This window comes from Phalacrocorax aristotelis, chromosome 8 (genome assembly GCF_949628215.1).
Source record: "Phalacrocorax aristotelis chromosome 8, bGulAri2.1, whole genome shotgun sequence".
Lineage (NCBI taxonomy): Eukaryota > Metazoa > Chordata > Aves > Suliformes > Phalacrocoracidae > Phalacrocorax > Phalacrocorax aristotelis.
In genome coordinates this window covers 20,067,361-20,084,046 of record NC_134283.1, presented here as the reverse complement: position 1 = coordinate 20,084,046, position 16,686 = coordinate 20,067,361, and the positions used below count along the sequence as shown (strand labels likewise).

The following is a 16,686-nucleotide window of genomic DNA, read 5'->3' as shown; positions in this document are numbered from 1 at the left end:
GTTTTCAGAATACTATTGTAAATAACTCTGCTTAGAACAGGAAAGCATTGTTGAAGTTATAGATGACATGAGAAGAAACCAGTTGTTCATTGGCTTAGATATTAGTTGGTTACTAGCCAGGCCTATGAATCATGGACTCAATGTGAGACATGTGTTGCAGAGGGTCTGAGCTGACCGTTTGCATAATGCAGTCCACAGAACCTCACAAATTGTTTCATGTGTGTGGAGCTGGGTAAGATCCTTCACCAAATGGTGTCTGATCTCATGGGCAGGAGTAAGGTTTTACATCTCTCTTTCTCAAGCCTACGTTCGCTGCAGGATACATATACTGCTGTGCCTATGCTGACTCTTCCTGGCTGGGTTGTTGTGAGGTAGCCTGCTGATAAGGAGAAAGAGCATGGCTAATAGGCATGTAAACTGTTCTGAGAAGGCTGCGGGCTTTGGGAAGGCATGGGACCATATCATCTCTTTAATGTAAATTGCTGCAGTTACATCTTAAAACTAACAGAGAAAACCTAGGTTCCTAAAAAATCCAGTATGCAGATAAATTCTGGGGTAATACTGTCTTTCCTTTGACAGGTATTCCACTGCAACATGCTGCTGGATTTCTGATTTCAAATGATACAAGGAGGCCTGGCCATGAGAAGTCTTGACAGTGTAGTTGGATTTTATTTGTATCTTTGGGACTTCATGTGTGGGACATTCTTTTCTGTTTTACTTTTTTAATGAGAAACATGCCATCAGATTGTGTAAAGAATAGTTTCTGTTGCCCAGTGCATAAGCAAAAACACCTAACCAAACAAAACCCCAATATTATAAAGAACTGAAAAATAAAACAAGTTAAACAATAATACTTGACTTTTATGTATAATGCATTGACTTCAAAAATCTGAGTCGTTCTGTCCATATAAACAAGTTATGTAGTAGTAACAAAGTGCATGAAGCAAATTGCTAAATTTAACTAAGGTATTAAAATAAAAAGTACTTTAAAACAATACTTTAACACAGTTTCTTGCCATGATTCCATCATGCATCAACACAAATCAAATCCTGAGGCAACCTGTGCCTTTGACAGTCTTTCTGCATTATTATGTAAATAACTGGAAGTAATGATCAAACTCGCAAGAGGATGAAAAACATCAAGACAAACCTTCTTTCTATAACAGAGTTGTATTTAAAAAAAAAATCAAAGTGCACTGCTGGTACATCTCGTCTGAGCCTATTTGGGATGTGTATAACACAGGGGCGTGATCCAGTCTCCAATGGTTTCAATGCCTTGTTTAAGCACCAGGGGAATAAAGAATAATGGATGTTCTGTTACTAGCATTACTCTGACTAGCATAAAAACTGAAAAATTGTACCAGAATATATACGTAAACATCTTTTGTATACTGAGGAGGCAAACACTCTTAAATTATCTGATGAGTACAGTACTGGTACTTAATGTTTTGGTGCCAGTACCAGACTGGTCCAGTAATTAGCATTCAGAACTATTTCTAATTACAGATAAGGCATATAACGAAAAAGTAAATATTTGGTTATTAATGTCTCATACAGTTCAGCAACCCAACCAGTCAGAATTTATCTTGCCAATTTTAACAATCTTCAAACTCTTGTCTTCCATTTGTAGGTAGTACTGATCTTTAAAAAAGTAGGTGTATCCTGTGAAGGTAAACAAAAAAGCATACTCAGATTGTAGAGCACATAATTTTTGATCAGAGCTTTTTTCATCTGTTTGATTTCATGAAGCTTAATGAACTGGAAAACTTATTTCCCAAAATATTTGTACACAATAAAAAATATTTCTTTTAAAAATACATAAAAATTCCCATCCTGGAAAAGAGAGACCTTGTTAAATGGAGCCTGAAGTCAGGTTACCATTTGGGGAGCCAGAATTTTTGGGGAAGAAATGTTTGCTGGCAAAATAGATGTTGAAAATATAATTGAGTCGAGACTTGTGATACCAGTGGTGCTTCCAGGCATTTACATGTATCTGTGCAAAATATGAGGCCACCTAAAACCAGGGGCCAGGCTCTCAGCTGCAGTTGATAGGAGGTTAAAAAAAAGAGCAAAACACAACCTATTTGTGCCTGTGATCAAGGAGATTATCATACTCGAGTTCTGGCTGTGCTAGAGCAGGATGATGCTGAAATGGTGCTGTGACTGCGTGCTGGTACTGGGGAACCTATGGAGCTGTCAAGAAGTGGGGAAATGTCCAAACCTGGACCTGGGGACTGGCCCAGTCATGCCTTCTGCTGTTAGGACATCCTGTGCATCAGGCATTGGGTGGCAGAGGTCAATTTAGTCTCTGTCTCAAACTATACTAGAAAGAGAATTCTCCACAGAGCTAGTTTTCCCCATGCCCAAATTGGAAAACCAACATGAGCCCAAATCTGAGCCTCAGGGACATCTTGACATAAAAATGACTGCATCACACATTACTTCCCTCCGTGTCCTCTCTGACTTTTGTATAGCAGGTTTCTAGACCTGTACAACATAGCAATGGAAAGCAATAAGAAGCTTCAGACACTTAAACAAGACAGTATACAGCTTTTTTTTCTTAAGAAAAAAAAAAGCAAGGAAGACAAGGGGGAAGATGCTAATAAAATATATGTCTTGCCTTGTTAAGCTTTGCAAAGTAATCAGCATTAAAGAAGTAAATGATGAAGAGTAGTAGCAGATTGAAATTAAATGACCTTCATGAAAAGGGAAATGAGCATAACTATTATTATTATTATTTGCTTGGATAAAAATATTCAAGAGAGGTAGTATTCCCTAAATGTTTAATTTAAAAAGTTTAAACTGATTAGGTAGGCTATTTATCAGCTGATATCAAATTGGAAAATAGAGACAAAAAAAGTTTGTGTGAACCAGTAGTTTGCAAAGCTGAATGGCATTTTGGCTCAGTTTGACTCCTACTCATGGACCACAGAAAATTGAAGTCTCCAGTATGTTTCACAGCAGACAAATAAGAGAGCTTGTTAGTGGCTTAAGTCAGAATTACAGCTTACCACTGTCAACAAGACCCAGGACAGCATCGAGGTTATCTGGTACTCCATTCCAAGAGTCAGCAATGAACTTAGGGGATGCAAGCTCCATTTTCTTCTTTTCTTCATTGTACCTGAAGAAAATTATATCCCTACATTACAAATCTGTATTTAATGTTAATTTTTAACATTAATTTTTCAGGGAGACCTCAGCAAATGTGACTATATAAAACAATCTAACAGAAATGTAATAAATGAGATTGTAATGTTATTTCTATTTCATTATAATAATTCCCAGCTTTAAAACCTTATGAAATTCAATATCTTTCCTTTTGGAAATGCAATTCTTGCTGAATTGAAAATGCATTTCCTAAGCAAAACCCTTTTCAGAAATGTAGCTTTAAAATTCCAAACATAGTTCTAGGAATGGTAACTTTTTTTTAGGCAGCAGCCAACATCTGAAGATAGCAGATTTCAGTGTGAAATGGCTGTCTTTTAAAAATCTTATTTGAAATGCTAGTATTGAATATGCTTGTAGTCCATGTAATTGATGTATTGCTATTAAATTACTAATTATATTCCCTACAGTTTCATGAAAAACCCCAATTATTTTCACAGAGTCTCTCTCTCTGTCATGATCAACAGATAAATACCGTGATAAAAATATATGCTTTTCTTTGGCGGGTGTGGAGGAACAACAAAACCACAACGGCTTTCACAATCTATGCTTTCAAGAGGAAAAACTCAGCTGATGTAAATCCACCTAACTCCATGGAAGTTGGATCTAGTTTGCAGTGTCCTTCAGAAGGAAGTGGATATGTCTGTATCCACATCTGCAGATGATCAGTCCATTTACTCTGTGTGCTTTCCACTTGAGTGTGAAGATGGAGGGAGCAAGGCTGTGGCCTGGTTTCCCTATTTTTCTGGTTCACAGGTGGGAGTCAGTGCTGAGCAGGAGGAGCAGAGATGTCCTGAGGAATGGTGACATGGGATACAGGCTTCCAATGCATGGGAGGCCTCAGTCACCCTGGCAGCACCTCTTCAGGAGCAGTGGACTTCAGAGAGGTCATCTTTGACTAGTACTGGAGGGAGGGAAGCAATTATGTTCTTGATTTCTATTTATCCATAGCTGTATGTGTCCTGGGTTACCTTTCCTTCATTGCTGTATGGAACTACTTGGATTATATCCAAAGTTACACCAGTACAAATGAGCAGTACATTGGTCAAAAACAATTTAAATTATTAATTTAAAATGCTTTCTATTTTTTCCTCAGATATTTAAAGAAAATCTAGTACTTTGCTGAGTAGCTTTAAAACTTCAGCTGTGGAATCTGAGCCAACTCTTCTCCCTCACAAAACTCCTCTTTGCCTAACAATCTTGCTATAATAACACTAAAATAGCTTGGAGCTGGAAAGAGGGAGAGGAGAAAGCTTCCAAAAAATCCGTTTAAAGTAAGTGTGATAATGGCACAGGAAGGACTATGGTATGTAGCTATTTTGATTCTATGTGGCAAAGTCCTTGTATAAAATAAATCAGCCACATACTTGGGCGTATAGGGTCACTGTTAAACAGATGCATTTTCTTCTGAAATACTTGTCAACTGCTTGCTTTCTTCTTTACCCAGATAAAAATCACTTAAATTTATTTTGCTTCCTGCATTCTGCAGTAAAATTGATAAGGTCCTTTGATAGAAATACTGTCTGTGATTAGGGTGATGAATTTCTTGGAGGCCCTCGAGAACAATTAATCAAAACAATTGGTACAGAGGAGACCAGCAGCTTTGCTAACTCATAGTGTGTTGGTTTTGGTAGGAATCTGAAGTATTGCAGATGGCTGTATCAGAACTACTTGCAAATGTTTAAGATGGTCTCTACAATATGACATTAAAAAATGAATAACATTCTTTAGCTTTTAAGTTCTTTTTTTTTTCTTTAGATAATGGAGAAGAGTACTGTGCTCAAAGTAATTGAAAGCTATAATCAGGTGGCAATTGTGAAAGGGTATTTTATTTACTTACAGGAATCCACAGCCATTAGGGTATAATAAAGACACTCATCCAGTTTAATCATAACGTGAAATTAATGTTCACATAAAATGGACTCAATTATACTGAGACCTCCTGTGCTATTTTATATAGAGCATCTCTCAGAAGGAACTCTTATAGCTAGGAGAATCTTTTAGAAATCTGGTGTTTTTTCTGATGTTCAACTTTCCCCTAAATTGTCAGTTCATGAAAGGTTCAACTTTCAGCCTGTTGTGTAATGTCTGCATTCCTGAAGTAAAGTCCTGTCCCTGGAAGAGACCTTGGATGGTGTAAGCAGGAGTTAGTGTCTCTGTTTTATTCTCATGGCGTTCTGATAGGCAGTAAAGAGGTAACTCACAAAGTTCCTCAAAGCACCAAATTGCCTCTGCTTTTCAAGGTGATCTTTAGTGCCAGATCTTCCTGCCAGCTATTATAATGAAATTCTATTAAATAGAATTAGTAGACTCTTCATCAGGTGTAATGTAGGATATTTAATTCTACCACAGTAATAGTCTTGAGACATTTTAAGGGCATTCCTCCTTGTTCTGAGAGTTCAAAATCTTTCTTGGACGGAGTGTGGTAGCAGGCCACCTGAGTTTGGCTGCTTACATTGCACCATATTTTGCTTCTCATACAGTATTTCAAACAGGAACCTCAGTGCAGAGGTAGAGTTACAATGTAGAGTTACAGGCATTTGTGGAATATCACATTTGTGGTGTTATTTACAACAAAAACTTCCCTGCATGTGTACTGGAAACATGAAAAGGATTGTAGAGACTGTCAAAATTAATTGAAGCTAAGACTTTCCCCAAAGTACTAATAGATACACGTCTTGTGGTTTGCTCAGATCTTCTCAGTGCCAACTCTATTAGTAGAGCAAATGTGTTAGTGAGGGGTAAATCAGCTACTGAAAGGCTTTACAGTCATCCCCGGCATGCTGTGCTGGTCACACTGCGGTCTTATATTCAGCACCTCCAAACCTGATGGCTTAGTGACAGAATTTCAAAGGTACAGTTTTTGGCTTCAAGTGATTGGAGATCAGTCCATTTTGAAGGAATTTCTTTCAGAGCCTTCTCCCAGCAGTTGTGAGCTGACAGAAGAAACAGCTTGCCTCTCTTAAGAACCTGAGACTGATGTGGGGTGGTTGCTGGTACATAGGGGTTGAGGTATGGGTTGTTAGTGGTGAGTGGCCTGGAAGAGACTCCCAGATATCTACTTCCCTTGCAAGCTGTTTTCTCAAATACATGCTAGTTTCCTGCTGGTGTATTGAAGCGCTTTCCTAGCCTTACTCCCTGGTTTGGCATCTGTGCTCACTAGTGCTGTCAGTGTGAATTTTGTATTCTCAAAGGATGAAACCCCTGTGTTTGGTTCCTGCCTCCTGAACCTCAGTGTGCATTCAGCCCTAGAGACACAGCTCGGCTAACAGCATACCACCACCCCTTCAATGCATCTTACTTCCAGTATCTGTCTCCAGCAAAAATATATGTCCTCTTGTTTCTGTCCCAGTTAAAAGCAGCATCAACACGTTGCACATCAGGGGGTAGTCCTAGGTTGGTGAGTTTCTTTGGATAGCCCCTATCCAAGTTACTGGCTGAATAAACCCAGTACTCATTTCCTAAGTAGGGGAGAAAACAAAGCAACACACACTATTAATCAATCAGATACAGAGGAATATTTCTTCTTTTATGCTTTGTTATGGGACTTTTTATTGCACTAAGTGTACTACTAGTCTTTCTAGTATTTTACCATCTGTGAAGCACTACATTAGAGTGCAGGTGTACTGTGCTTACAGTTTCTGCTTTTGCTTCTCAAGTGTTTCTTGCCTCTCAGCAAAATATATCACCTCAGTCTGCTCTTGCTTCCTCTTTTCTTGGCTGCCCCATCTTTGAGGAAGATATGTCTTAGTCTAATGTGCAGCTACTTCTAAAAACCATACAGTTGGCGTTATGTTAAAGCAAGTAGTTAATATGGGTATCTTTTTTATTATGAAGGTGGTCTGAAACCAAGCATGGGCACCTGGAGGTCAAATGCAGCAGCTCATGCTCACTCTTTATTTGTTTTATTCAGCAATTTACCTCCATGGTTTGTTTTGTTCAGCAATTTTTCATGAGTAACTAACAGGAAGTTTTTTCCCAGAGTTGTCTTTTGTCATATGATGTTTTCTAATGTCTCTCCAAATCTGTACTAGTGGAGGACTGATTCTGTGTTCTTTACATGGAATTGTAATTTACTTAGTAAGTACCCTCACTGGATTCACTGGAAGCAGTGGGAAGATTCATTTGTGAAAGACCATTTCTTTGATTCTGTGACAGAGTTAGTGGGAAAGAAAGTAAAGTATTAATATAAGAAAAGTGTAATGTAGCATTTCAGCTCCTGAGAAGTTACTATTTCACTGTTCAGGAGCAAAGGGTGGGTCTTGATACCAAGTATTTTAAGATAGTTGGGTTACAGATAACTTTCAAACCAATCTTGGTTTGTTTGATAGGTCTTATTTATTTATTCTTTTTTTTTTTTAAAGCAGGTTAGTTACATTTTCCTGGAAATTATAGAGGGAGAGAGGTGTAGATGTAATAGGATTATGTATAGTATATGCAATATTTAAAGTGTTTTGGCTTGGCTGAAACAAAACTTTGTTAAGCTTTTGGTTTTTTTCCTCCATGTAAACTAAAGTAAATGGCCTTTGAGACCTGTGGAATAGATTATTATTACTTTTTTCCCTCCTGTACAGAAAATGTAGCGGCATTGGCCATATGGTTTTTATGTGATTGGAGATGTTTAGTCATGCATTTAGTAGATACTGGAGCCCAGTTTTTGCTGGCTCAGTTTTTCATGTTGAAAACAGCCTCCCAGCTCCACTAATTTGGCCAGTACGGCTGACCCATATGTGTGACTTATGACGGTCATAGTGCTTCCTGTTATCCTCCTCTCCCTTGGAGGAAGCTCGCATAGCCACCTGTATCCTCTGCCTGATGAGCCACCAAGGCAGATACTTGGAAGCCGGGGTGGAAGTCAGTCTTTGGCAAAAGGGGGGAAGACAAGGAAAGGCGTGGGGGAAAAATGGTCTAATCTTCTCAAGCAACTTGTACTGAGACAGTAGCTTAAAATGAGAGGAAACAGAAGAAAACCAGATCAGTGACTGATGAAACAGAGCTCCCGCTGTTTCTGCTTTTTGTTTTAAATAATGACTCTTGTTTAGTCTTGCTTATTGTTGAATGTATCTTTCTAGGTGCTTATAGCTCCCCTTTGTTGTAATGGAGGCTGAATGCTATTCAAAGTATTTCAGATCCAGCCTTTGTCCTAAAATCCTCAGCATGGGATGCTTGAGGTCTGTCACTCATACCCGCTGGCTATGCTGACTTAGGCAGACCATTCCTGGCCCAGTTACAACTCAGAGGAAACTGAGCTCGAATGCAATATTTATGCAGAAGGATACTTACATTTTAAAACTTAAAACCAATACCTGAAAAAAATACAGCCTTCTCGTCCTGAGGGGCTTCGTAGACAGCATCTATTTTCTCTGGCAGATCAGGCCAGAATGTAGCAACAAGAAGAGGACCTGTGGGTTTTCCTCGGGGGTTTACAGTCCTCCACATGAATCTGAGCAGATCAGAAAATTGTACAAGATTTACAATGAACTAATTCAGCAGCACATCTGTTTCTCATAATTTCTGGCAAAGGCCACATAAGCATGCATATACACACATGCGCACACACACATTAGCAGCAACACACGCTTGTAACTGTTTTCCTACAGTGACCAAACAGCCGAATAATTAATTTAGAAGCCTGTTGCTAAAACAGTTGCACAATAAGCTGCGTGCTGGACTGCAGGTGAAATTGCTTGCATTGATTGCTTTGGAGTTCCTGTTGCTTTTTGCATCAGGGCAAAATGTGTCCTGTGCGTTGAGTATACAAATAAACTCATTTGCAAGGCATTTTAAACTATTAGAGCTTTCCTGCTGTTGTGTATGGAGCAGATGGATGAGCATTTGTCAAAAGCAGAGATCTGATTTCCGTGAATTGCTCTTGCAATTACTATTGTAGTGACTAAAAGTTCAAATTTAATAACAGTATATCAAACTGCTTGGAAGTGAGCTTGGCTGTTAAAGAAACTGCTAGCACTAAAAATATTCATTAGAGAAATGCAAAGGGTAATTTATTGGCCATTTTATGTATAAGTAGGATCATAATTTGATTTACGCTTTAAAAAGCTGTAGTTATCTTTAAATGGCAGAGCTTTGTGCCGAGGCCTTTTGGTATTAAAAATGGTACTGCTATTTCCTCCTTCGTAGAATGAACAACTTTTTTCCCCAGTGGAACAAAAGTTTTGCCATGGTCATAAAATGAAAAATCAGCAGGCCGGTGGAATCACTCTTGCACCAAGCTATGGCTATTAAATTCTCCAGTCAAACAGCTTTTACCATTATTATGTTGCTGAAGCTCAAGGTGTTACTGACATCTTATTTTGTGCAGAGTATAAATAGTCATTGCCCATTCCTACCTAGAATAATTATACCTTTGAGAAACCCAGAATCTGAAACTGAATTTTGCTTTTGCCTACTACTTGGAGGAAAGTTTTTTAGGAAAGTCCTAAATCAATTTAATAAATTGCTGTATTTTTATGAAGAGAAGTTTGACTGCAAGCGGAGACAAATAGAACATTTTGAAATGTATTTGCAACTATAATTAGTTGCTGCATACTGAATTATGATACTCTGTAGGTTTTGATATGAGGAAGAATACAACTGGCAAGGGTGTTGGTTTTTGTCTCTTAATTAAAAAGATATATTAATCTAACCTGACATATGGTACTAGTAATTAAGACAGTAATATGCTAACTTATTCTAATTTTGCATACATGTATGTATTTCTAACATGTACAAAAATATCTCTGAGCAAAACTCAATAATTTTCATTTAAAAATGAGGCAAGGAATAAGGCATTTAGCTAATTACTCTTGCTCTTCACTGTGTTTAAACACATGTGAAACTCTAAAAGGTAATAACTTGTTTCATGCATCTCTTACTAGACAGAAGAGCAGATCCAATATGATATGAAATGGAAATCAAAACAAATCTTTCTAACACTGCATTCATAAAAGTAGCTCCTTTAAAAATCCAAGTTACAGAATTCTCACTCAGATTTGGACCTGATTTATGGCTTAGTCAGTACTAATAATCACTATCTGCTTGAATTCCAAACTTTCCAGAGCCAATTGAAACTTAAACACCAGGTTTTTATTAAGGCACATATTTCAAGGGACTTGTTAAAATGGTGAGGTTTTCTCATGGAAAGGGAAACTTTGTCAAAGCTGAATTTTTATGTTTTTGAATCAGGTATGAGGAATTTTTATTTGCTCTCATCTTATTGAGGAAATGGTGAAATTAATTATTTGGCTTTCTCACTTCACTTTGAACATGCCAACATGTTTTAACTCAGATTACATTTTAATATTATGTTTATAGACAGATTTAATACTTTGTTACAGTATTTTACAATATATTTTAACATAATCACAAGTTATTTTTATTATTATTATTCAGTTATGTAAAGGGACCAAATCAGTGGGTCTTTTTTAATATCTTGGTAAACTTCAGAAGTTTGAATTCTTGTTCACTTTCTGAACAAAAACATCTGTGTAAATGCTGTGCTCAGGCACTCTGGTTGCTTGGAGGGTTCTGTGCCCAGTGGAAAAGCTCAACTGTTCTCTTTGGCCAACAGCACCTCCAGTAATTCCCTTTTATTTCCTTGGTTTGAAGGGGGAGAGAAAAATACTTTTTTGAAAGAATTAGTCTGATCTGACCTCCTTTTTGCTATTTACTCCTTTTGCCTCTGTAATATGACAGTTGGATGCTATGGTAATTTTCATGAATCATAGAAGTCACACAACACATGATAGATACTTGTTTTTTGAATTTCAATAGTGAGTCATAATGGTGCTTGCCTGATATTTGGAAAGCTGCAAGACTGACGGGCAAAGCCATTCCAGAGCAAAACAATTCAACAATTGTCTGCTTTTGCTGCATGTTAGATAAAGCATGAGTCAGTTTTACAGATTGGTTTGGTATTTGCATAGTTCTTTGACCAACTGTATCTGAATACAAAATACTTCTATTTTGTTGGGATTATACAGAATACTCAATCGCTTTGCTGATTTAAGAATAGATTTAAAATTGTTCCTTGTTGAATCACGCCTCGCGTCATTACCAGTTTACAAAAGCAGAAGCAAGGTGGAGGTCTGGCTGAAAACAAGGCCCACAAGTGAGCAAAAGAGGATCAGTGTGCTGTGAGTATTGTGGAACATGAAAGGTTTTTTTCCTGCTGTGAGAATATGTTTTTCCCTTTGAAGGTACTGAGCTGAGGTGAATACTTTAGTGCTCTGATGACTATGCTAGCAAAAGTGTTTTTGACACTTGTTAGGCCAGGGTGGTGGGGCCAACTCTGTGCAGCTTGGTGGTGGAAGGGTCCACTGCTGGCTTTCTGTGAGGCTGATCTGTTGGTACTGGGAGGACATTTTGTGGCCAAGAAAGGGCTGTTTCTTGCCAGTAGGGATAACTGGATTGTAAGGAGTCTTAGCCTGTTGCTGATGGGGCCAAGACGAATAGAACAAAAGGTATCACAGGTATCCTCACAGACATGTTGTGTCCCTAGCAGCTGTAATAGAAATGGGGAACATTGTGTTCTTATAACCAGAAGTATTAAATCCCATTTCTGCATTGCTAAAACACAAAACCTGTGATAAGAATTAAGTCAAACTTCAAACCCAAAGCACATAGATGGGAACTAGAAGGAAATGCACTGAAGGAATTATGGTATACCATAGCCTGTAAAATTACCCAACTGACTGTGATTTTTTTGATATGAAGAGCTGGTGAGTAGAGTTAAACCATGCAGCATAGTAATAAATCCTTCATTGTATCTTCTACCTGAAAATTTAAATCTGGAGGAGATGTCTGGACTTTACACCACCAGGAGGTACAAATAACTATTAAATTTCTGTTTTGTGAGGGGAACCTTGTTGGTTCCTGCTTCCTTTTAAATTTCAGCTGACATCTGGCAAGGAGCAATGAACAGGTGAGTTGTAATACTTCCATCAGCTTCAGATGCTTCTATATGTTCCTCTCTGATAGAAGACAGTGTTTGACTTAGGCATGCACAGTGAATATGCATGGGCCCAGACCTACAGTGTCTTTTGGAGAATGTTCAGGGTAACTGAGGATAAATGGTTTCAAATAGGGCATTAATTTATGGCAGGGAAAAAGGAGCTTTATTGTATCTCACCATGGTGCTGCCAAGTCCTGGAGTCCTTAGGAGATGCTCTTCATTGCTGAGCAGCTGGGTAATACAGGCCCTGGCAAAGGCAGTGGGAGCTGCAGCTGTGCAGCCACCTCCATTTTATCAGGAATGCTTCTGCCCTTGCATCAAAAATGCTTTTTGTGTCTTCTGCCTTGGAGGCCTCGCACACATGGAGCCTATCCCAAACACCAGTGTCCTGGATATGTTATTACAGCAGTCGTGAGTCACATAATAGTGTTATTTTATGATTTTTGGGCTCAAGGGGATTAAACCACTCTTAATTAAACATGACTTTGCTCACAGATTTCCATGATTGTACCTTTATGAACATGGGAAAGGAACTGATCTTCTTTGGACCAGTTGATCATAATGAAAGCTATGCTAAAATTGAAGGTTTGCTTAAAGAGTGTCTCCATGGTGGAAGAGGCATTTGAGGTTATTGCCACTAGCTTTGGATGAACTACTTTTTTTGAGCGGTGTTTTTAGAAGTTGAGACTGGAAATTTTCCTGCAATCAGATTTGATGCTTTCCCCCAGAGTACAGACTATATGAAATCAGGAAGGATAGTACCTCTGGAGCTCTACTCACTGAAAGTGATGGGATTTCCATTGCTGAATTACAGTCCTTGTAGGTTTTGCTACAAAAGACATCCAGAAATATTTTATAGGGAATGAATCCTCCTTTGGCAGGCAATAGACTGGCTAATACATCTCTTCCATTGCTAATTTTGTGATTAACATTACAGATGGGTAAATCTCCAAAGATTTTGGGGTGTATCTGGTTTGCATAAGCATTTAGAAGTTTGGATGTGTCTCCCAGCTACTTTACCCTTTTAGGCAACCCCTGTGTGACTCCACAGAAGCCAACAAGACTGACACTAGGGTTAATTTTTGCTCTCTAATCTGTAGAATTGGGCAGAAAATATCATGAGAGCGGGCTTTTTTGTGAAGTTTGTGGCATTTCCTTGTCCTGATTTTAGCTAGAATACCACCAGCCCAATCGTTGTCATAGCATCTTGGCATGTGCAATCCCAGTGTCGGGCAGAAACCAGAAATTAAAAACCACCACAAAACTCCCTAAAATAATGAGTGAAGCTGAAAAATCCAGACTCTTAAAGAAGTTTGAGAGTAGGTCTGAGAAAAAGTGAATTTATGGCATCATCATCTCACCTATCTCTAATTACAGACAATCTTTTGGACAGGAAGGTGGTTGGGAGCAGTCAGCATGGTTTCTCAAATAGGAAGTCATATTTGACCAACCTGATAACCTTCTATGATGAAATGGCTGGCTTGGTAGATGAAGGGCGAGCAGTTCAGAAAGGCTTTTGACCCTGTTTCCAATAAAAGTCTCATAGAGATGCTGTCGATATATGGGTGAGGTAAGCAGACAGTGAGGTGGACTGAAAATTGGCTGATTTGCCACATCTAGAGGTGTGAAGTCTAGCTGGAGGCCAGTAACTAGCAGTAGACCCTGGGTGTCAGTACTGGGTAGAAGACTGTTTAAAATCTTTAGTAATGGTCTGGATGATGGGGCAGAGTGCACCCTCAGCAAGTCTGCTGGTGACCCAGAACTGGGGGGAGTGGCTGATACACCAGAGGGTTGTGCTGCCGTGCAGAGGGACCTTGACCCCTGCAGAAATGGGATGACAGGAACCTCATGCGGTTGAGCAAAGGCCAGTTCAAGGTCCTGCACCTGGGGGGAACAACCCCAAACACCAGTACATATTAGGGGCCAAGAGGCTGGGAAGCAGCTTTGTGGAAAAGGACCTAGGGGTCCTGCTGAAAACCAAGTTGACCACGAGCCAACAGTATACCCTTGTGGCAAAGAAGGCTGTATTATTTAACCATAAAGCCAGAATTTGCCTTCTCTTTCCCTTAGGAGTTGATTAGGACACTTTTCTGTGTCTGAACACACAAAAGAAAGGGCAGAGATTGTGCCTGGTAATAAATATCTAAATTTTAATAAATGGGTCTGACAGATACCTCCACTTGAGGCCCCATTTGTAAGCATTTATCTCACTTACCTATCTTTGAAGAAAAATGTTTCTCCTCTAATTTGTGCAACTCCATCGAATACAATGTCATACTTGCAGAGCTCTGGAGTGACAGGTCCAAGGGTTGGATGTGGGCCTGGCCCTGGTCCTGGCCCTGGTCCAGGTTCGACATCGGTTGATACTTCTGCAATGGTGAACGGAGATACTCTGTTACACTGAAATACAGTGCTGCACAGGTTACACAGAGAACATGAACTATCATAATTTCTAGAAAGGGAATAATTTGGAGGCAGTACTTGATGAAGAAAAAACTTATAATGAAAACTTTTCAGAAGGGTCGTTGAGCGCAGCAGAGAAGGCTTTAGTTTCCAGCAGTGCCTTAATCTGCTGTGTGGCCTCATTCAAGACACTGTGCCTGGGTGAGTGTCTGTCCATGTTGAGCTGCCTATTTAACTTGATATTCAGAAGTGACTGTACTGGGTTCAGATGTTAACATTACGATTTTTATTTTACTGGCTTCTAAAAAGAAGAGAAATGCATTTCAGAGTCCTTCTATTCAGAATTATCTGCAACTCCGCTGAGAGAGATGTTAAAGTGGATTTCTCTTCTTTCTAGAAGTGCCAATATTTTGCAAGTTACAAAGACAAATGCATGATCTTTATGCCCTCATCAATAATCAAAATATGCTCTGTAGAACATGCACTTTGCCATCTGGCTTATTTTATTTTGTTTTTGTTTTTTTTTTTGGCTGCTGCTGTATTGCCTTATGAGGCATTTGCCATTTTTCTTAGACATCAGTTTGATTTCCTGTATGAAACAAAGTGATTTGAGCTGATTTGAGAGAATAATAACGGAAGAAAACCAAGGCTTTTTTGAATACATGTTTTATATAGAAATTAGCTTGTAAAGGGTTATATCACTAATTAGGAGGCGAGAAAGACAGGTTTTGAAAAGTGCCTTGAGAGAACTGGTTTAAATTCTGAACTCTATCAAAGATACTCCATGAGAGCTTAGAAAATTCACTTAACCTTGCCCATGTCTCATTTCCCAGTCTTAATTAAAGCAGCTGAGAACAAGGGAAAAAAAAGATTCAAATTCAAATCAGATTTTTGATAAAAATGTGTCTCATGTGGCAATCATTTTGGCGTATTCTTATTATCATTTTCAAGGCGCTGAATACTGTAGAATATAGTAACTTACAATTAAGAAGATATCTCAGTAGAAAAATGAAAAGCACAAAAAGAGAAATGGTATAGATTTTCTTCAACTGCTGGACTGACTGTAGTATACTTGTGCCTCTACAAGGTAGAAAATATATACTTTAATTAAGGAACTTTAATAATTCTTCTGCATTTTACTAAGAGTATCTCTGGAAAAAATAAAATGTACCAAAATAAAAATGCTGAAATCCAGTTTTCCTCCAGGAGCTTGCCAAACACATTTATGTCAAAGTATCCTGCAGACTATCTGCAAATGTTATTGTGACAGTACAGCTTGAATTGTTATGGGAAGGCAATATGAACTGTTTCCAAGATGGGACAGGAAACAACGTCCTTCACCTCTTGCAAGGAGTTGCAGTCTGGGAAGCTTAGAGTGTTGTAGACAGTAACACCAAAACCCACCCACATCAGGTATTTCAAGCTAGAGAAAAGCACAGCATTTCATTGTCCCAGTAAAGGCATTAGAAATTTTCATGTAAAAGCTTGGTTATGGGAAGTTTGGGTACTCCTGTTAGTTCAGTAAATTTAGTGACCCCCTCATCCTTAAATTGTGGTATTTGATTGAAGTAGGAGCCCTGGTAATAACATGAAGAAAGCAGGGAGAAAGGAACAGAGGATGTTTCTGGCCTTGGTGGTATTGTGCAGTATGTAATTTACTGCAAGTTCTGTGTCCCAGATTTCAGCCTGTGTTGCATGCTTTTCTGATGAGTTCTGCTGATGAGGGAGGACTTTACCATATAGCTCCTGGATCCCTTTAATGTCGTCCTGAGAAAGTCGGAAGTTCTTTGTGTAGGTGTAGATAGGGGCCATAAGAGCTCCTGGATCCTCAGAGTGCTCTAATCCCATAGCATGGCCAAATTCATGAGCAGCAACCAAGAAGAGACTGTATCCTAAATAACGTAACAAGATAGTATTAGCTGCTTGCATCTAAAGAGAAGCGTACCACGCAGGTTATTCATAGTCTTATGTTTTGCTTGCTACCCATCAAAGATCTTCCAATAATAAATTTCATAATCAGTATTTACAGCCTCCAATGGCCAGAAATGACATTACATTAGAGAGATTCTAAAACCTCTTCTGTAGCTCTTGTTTGCTGCTGTCTCGCGTGCAAGTGACTTTGACTAGAGTCTTAATACTTCTGTGAAAAAAGGAAGTGTAGCAAATAA

At 38.7% G+C, this 16,686-nt stretch overlaps 1 protein-coding gene across 1 annotated transcript in view; it reads right to left on the bottom strand.

The window, feature by feature from the left end:
• Window positions 1–649: 649 nt before the first annotated feature.
• MMP2 (matrix metallopeptidase 2) overlaps window positions 650–16,686 on the bottom strand; it is a 35,408-nt gene continuing 19,371 nt past the window's right edge. The window contains exons 8-13 of the mRNA XM_075101630.1: window positions 16,255–16,410; window positions 14,331–14,484; window positions 8,472–8,608; window positions 6,467–6,626; window positions 3,012–3,121; window positions 650–1,662 (exon numbers count right to left, since the gene is read on the bottom strand). Of these exons, the coding sequence (XP_074957731.1) occupies window positions 1,559–1,662; window positions 3,012–3,121; window positions 6,467–6,626; window positions 8,472–8,608; window positions 14,331–14,484; window positions 16,255–16,410 (821 nt within the window). The 3' untranslated portion in view covers window positions 650–1,558. The remainder of the gene's footprint in view (window positions 1,663–3,011; window positions 3,122–6,466; window positions 6,627–8,471; window positions 8,609–14,330; window positions 14,485–16,254; window positions 16,411–16,686) is intronic.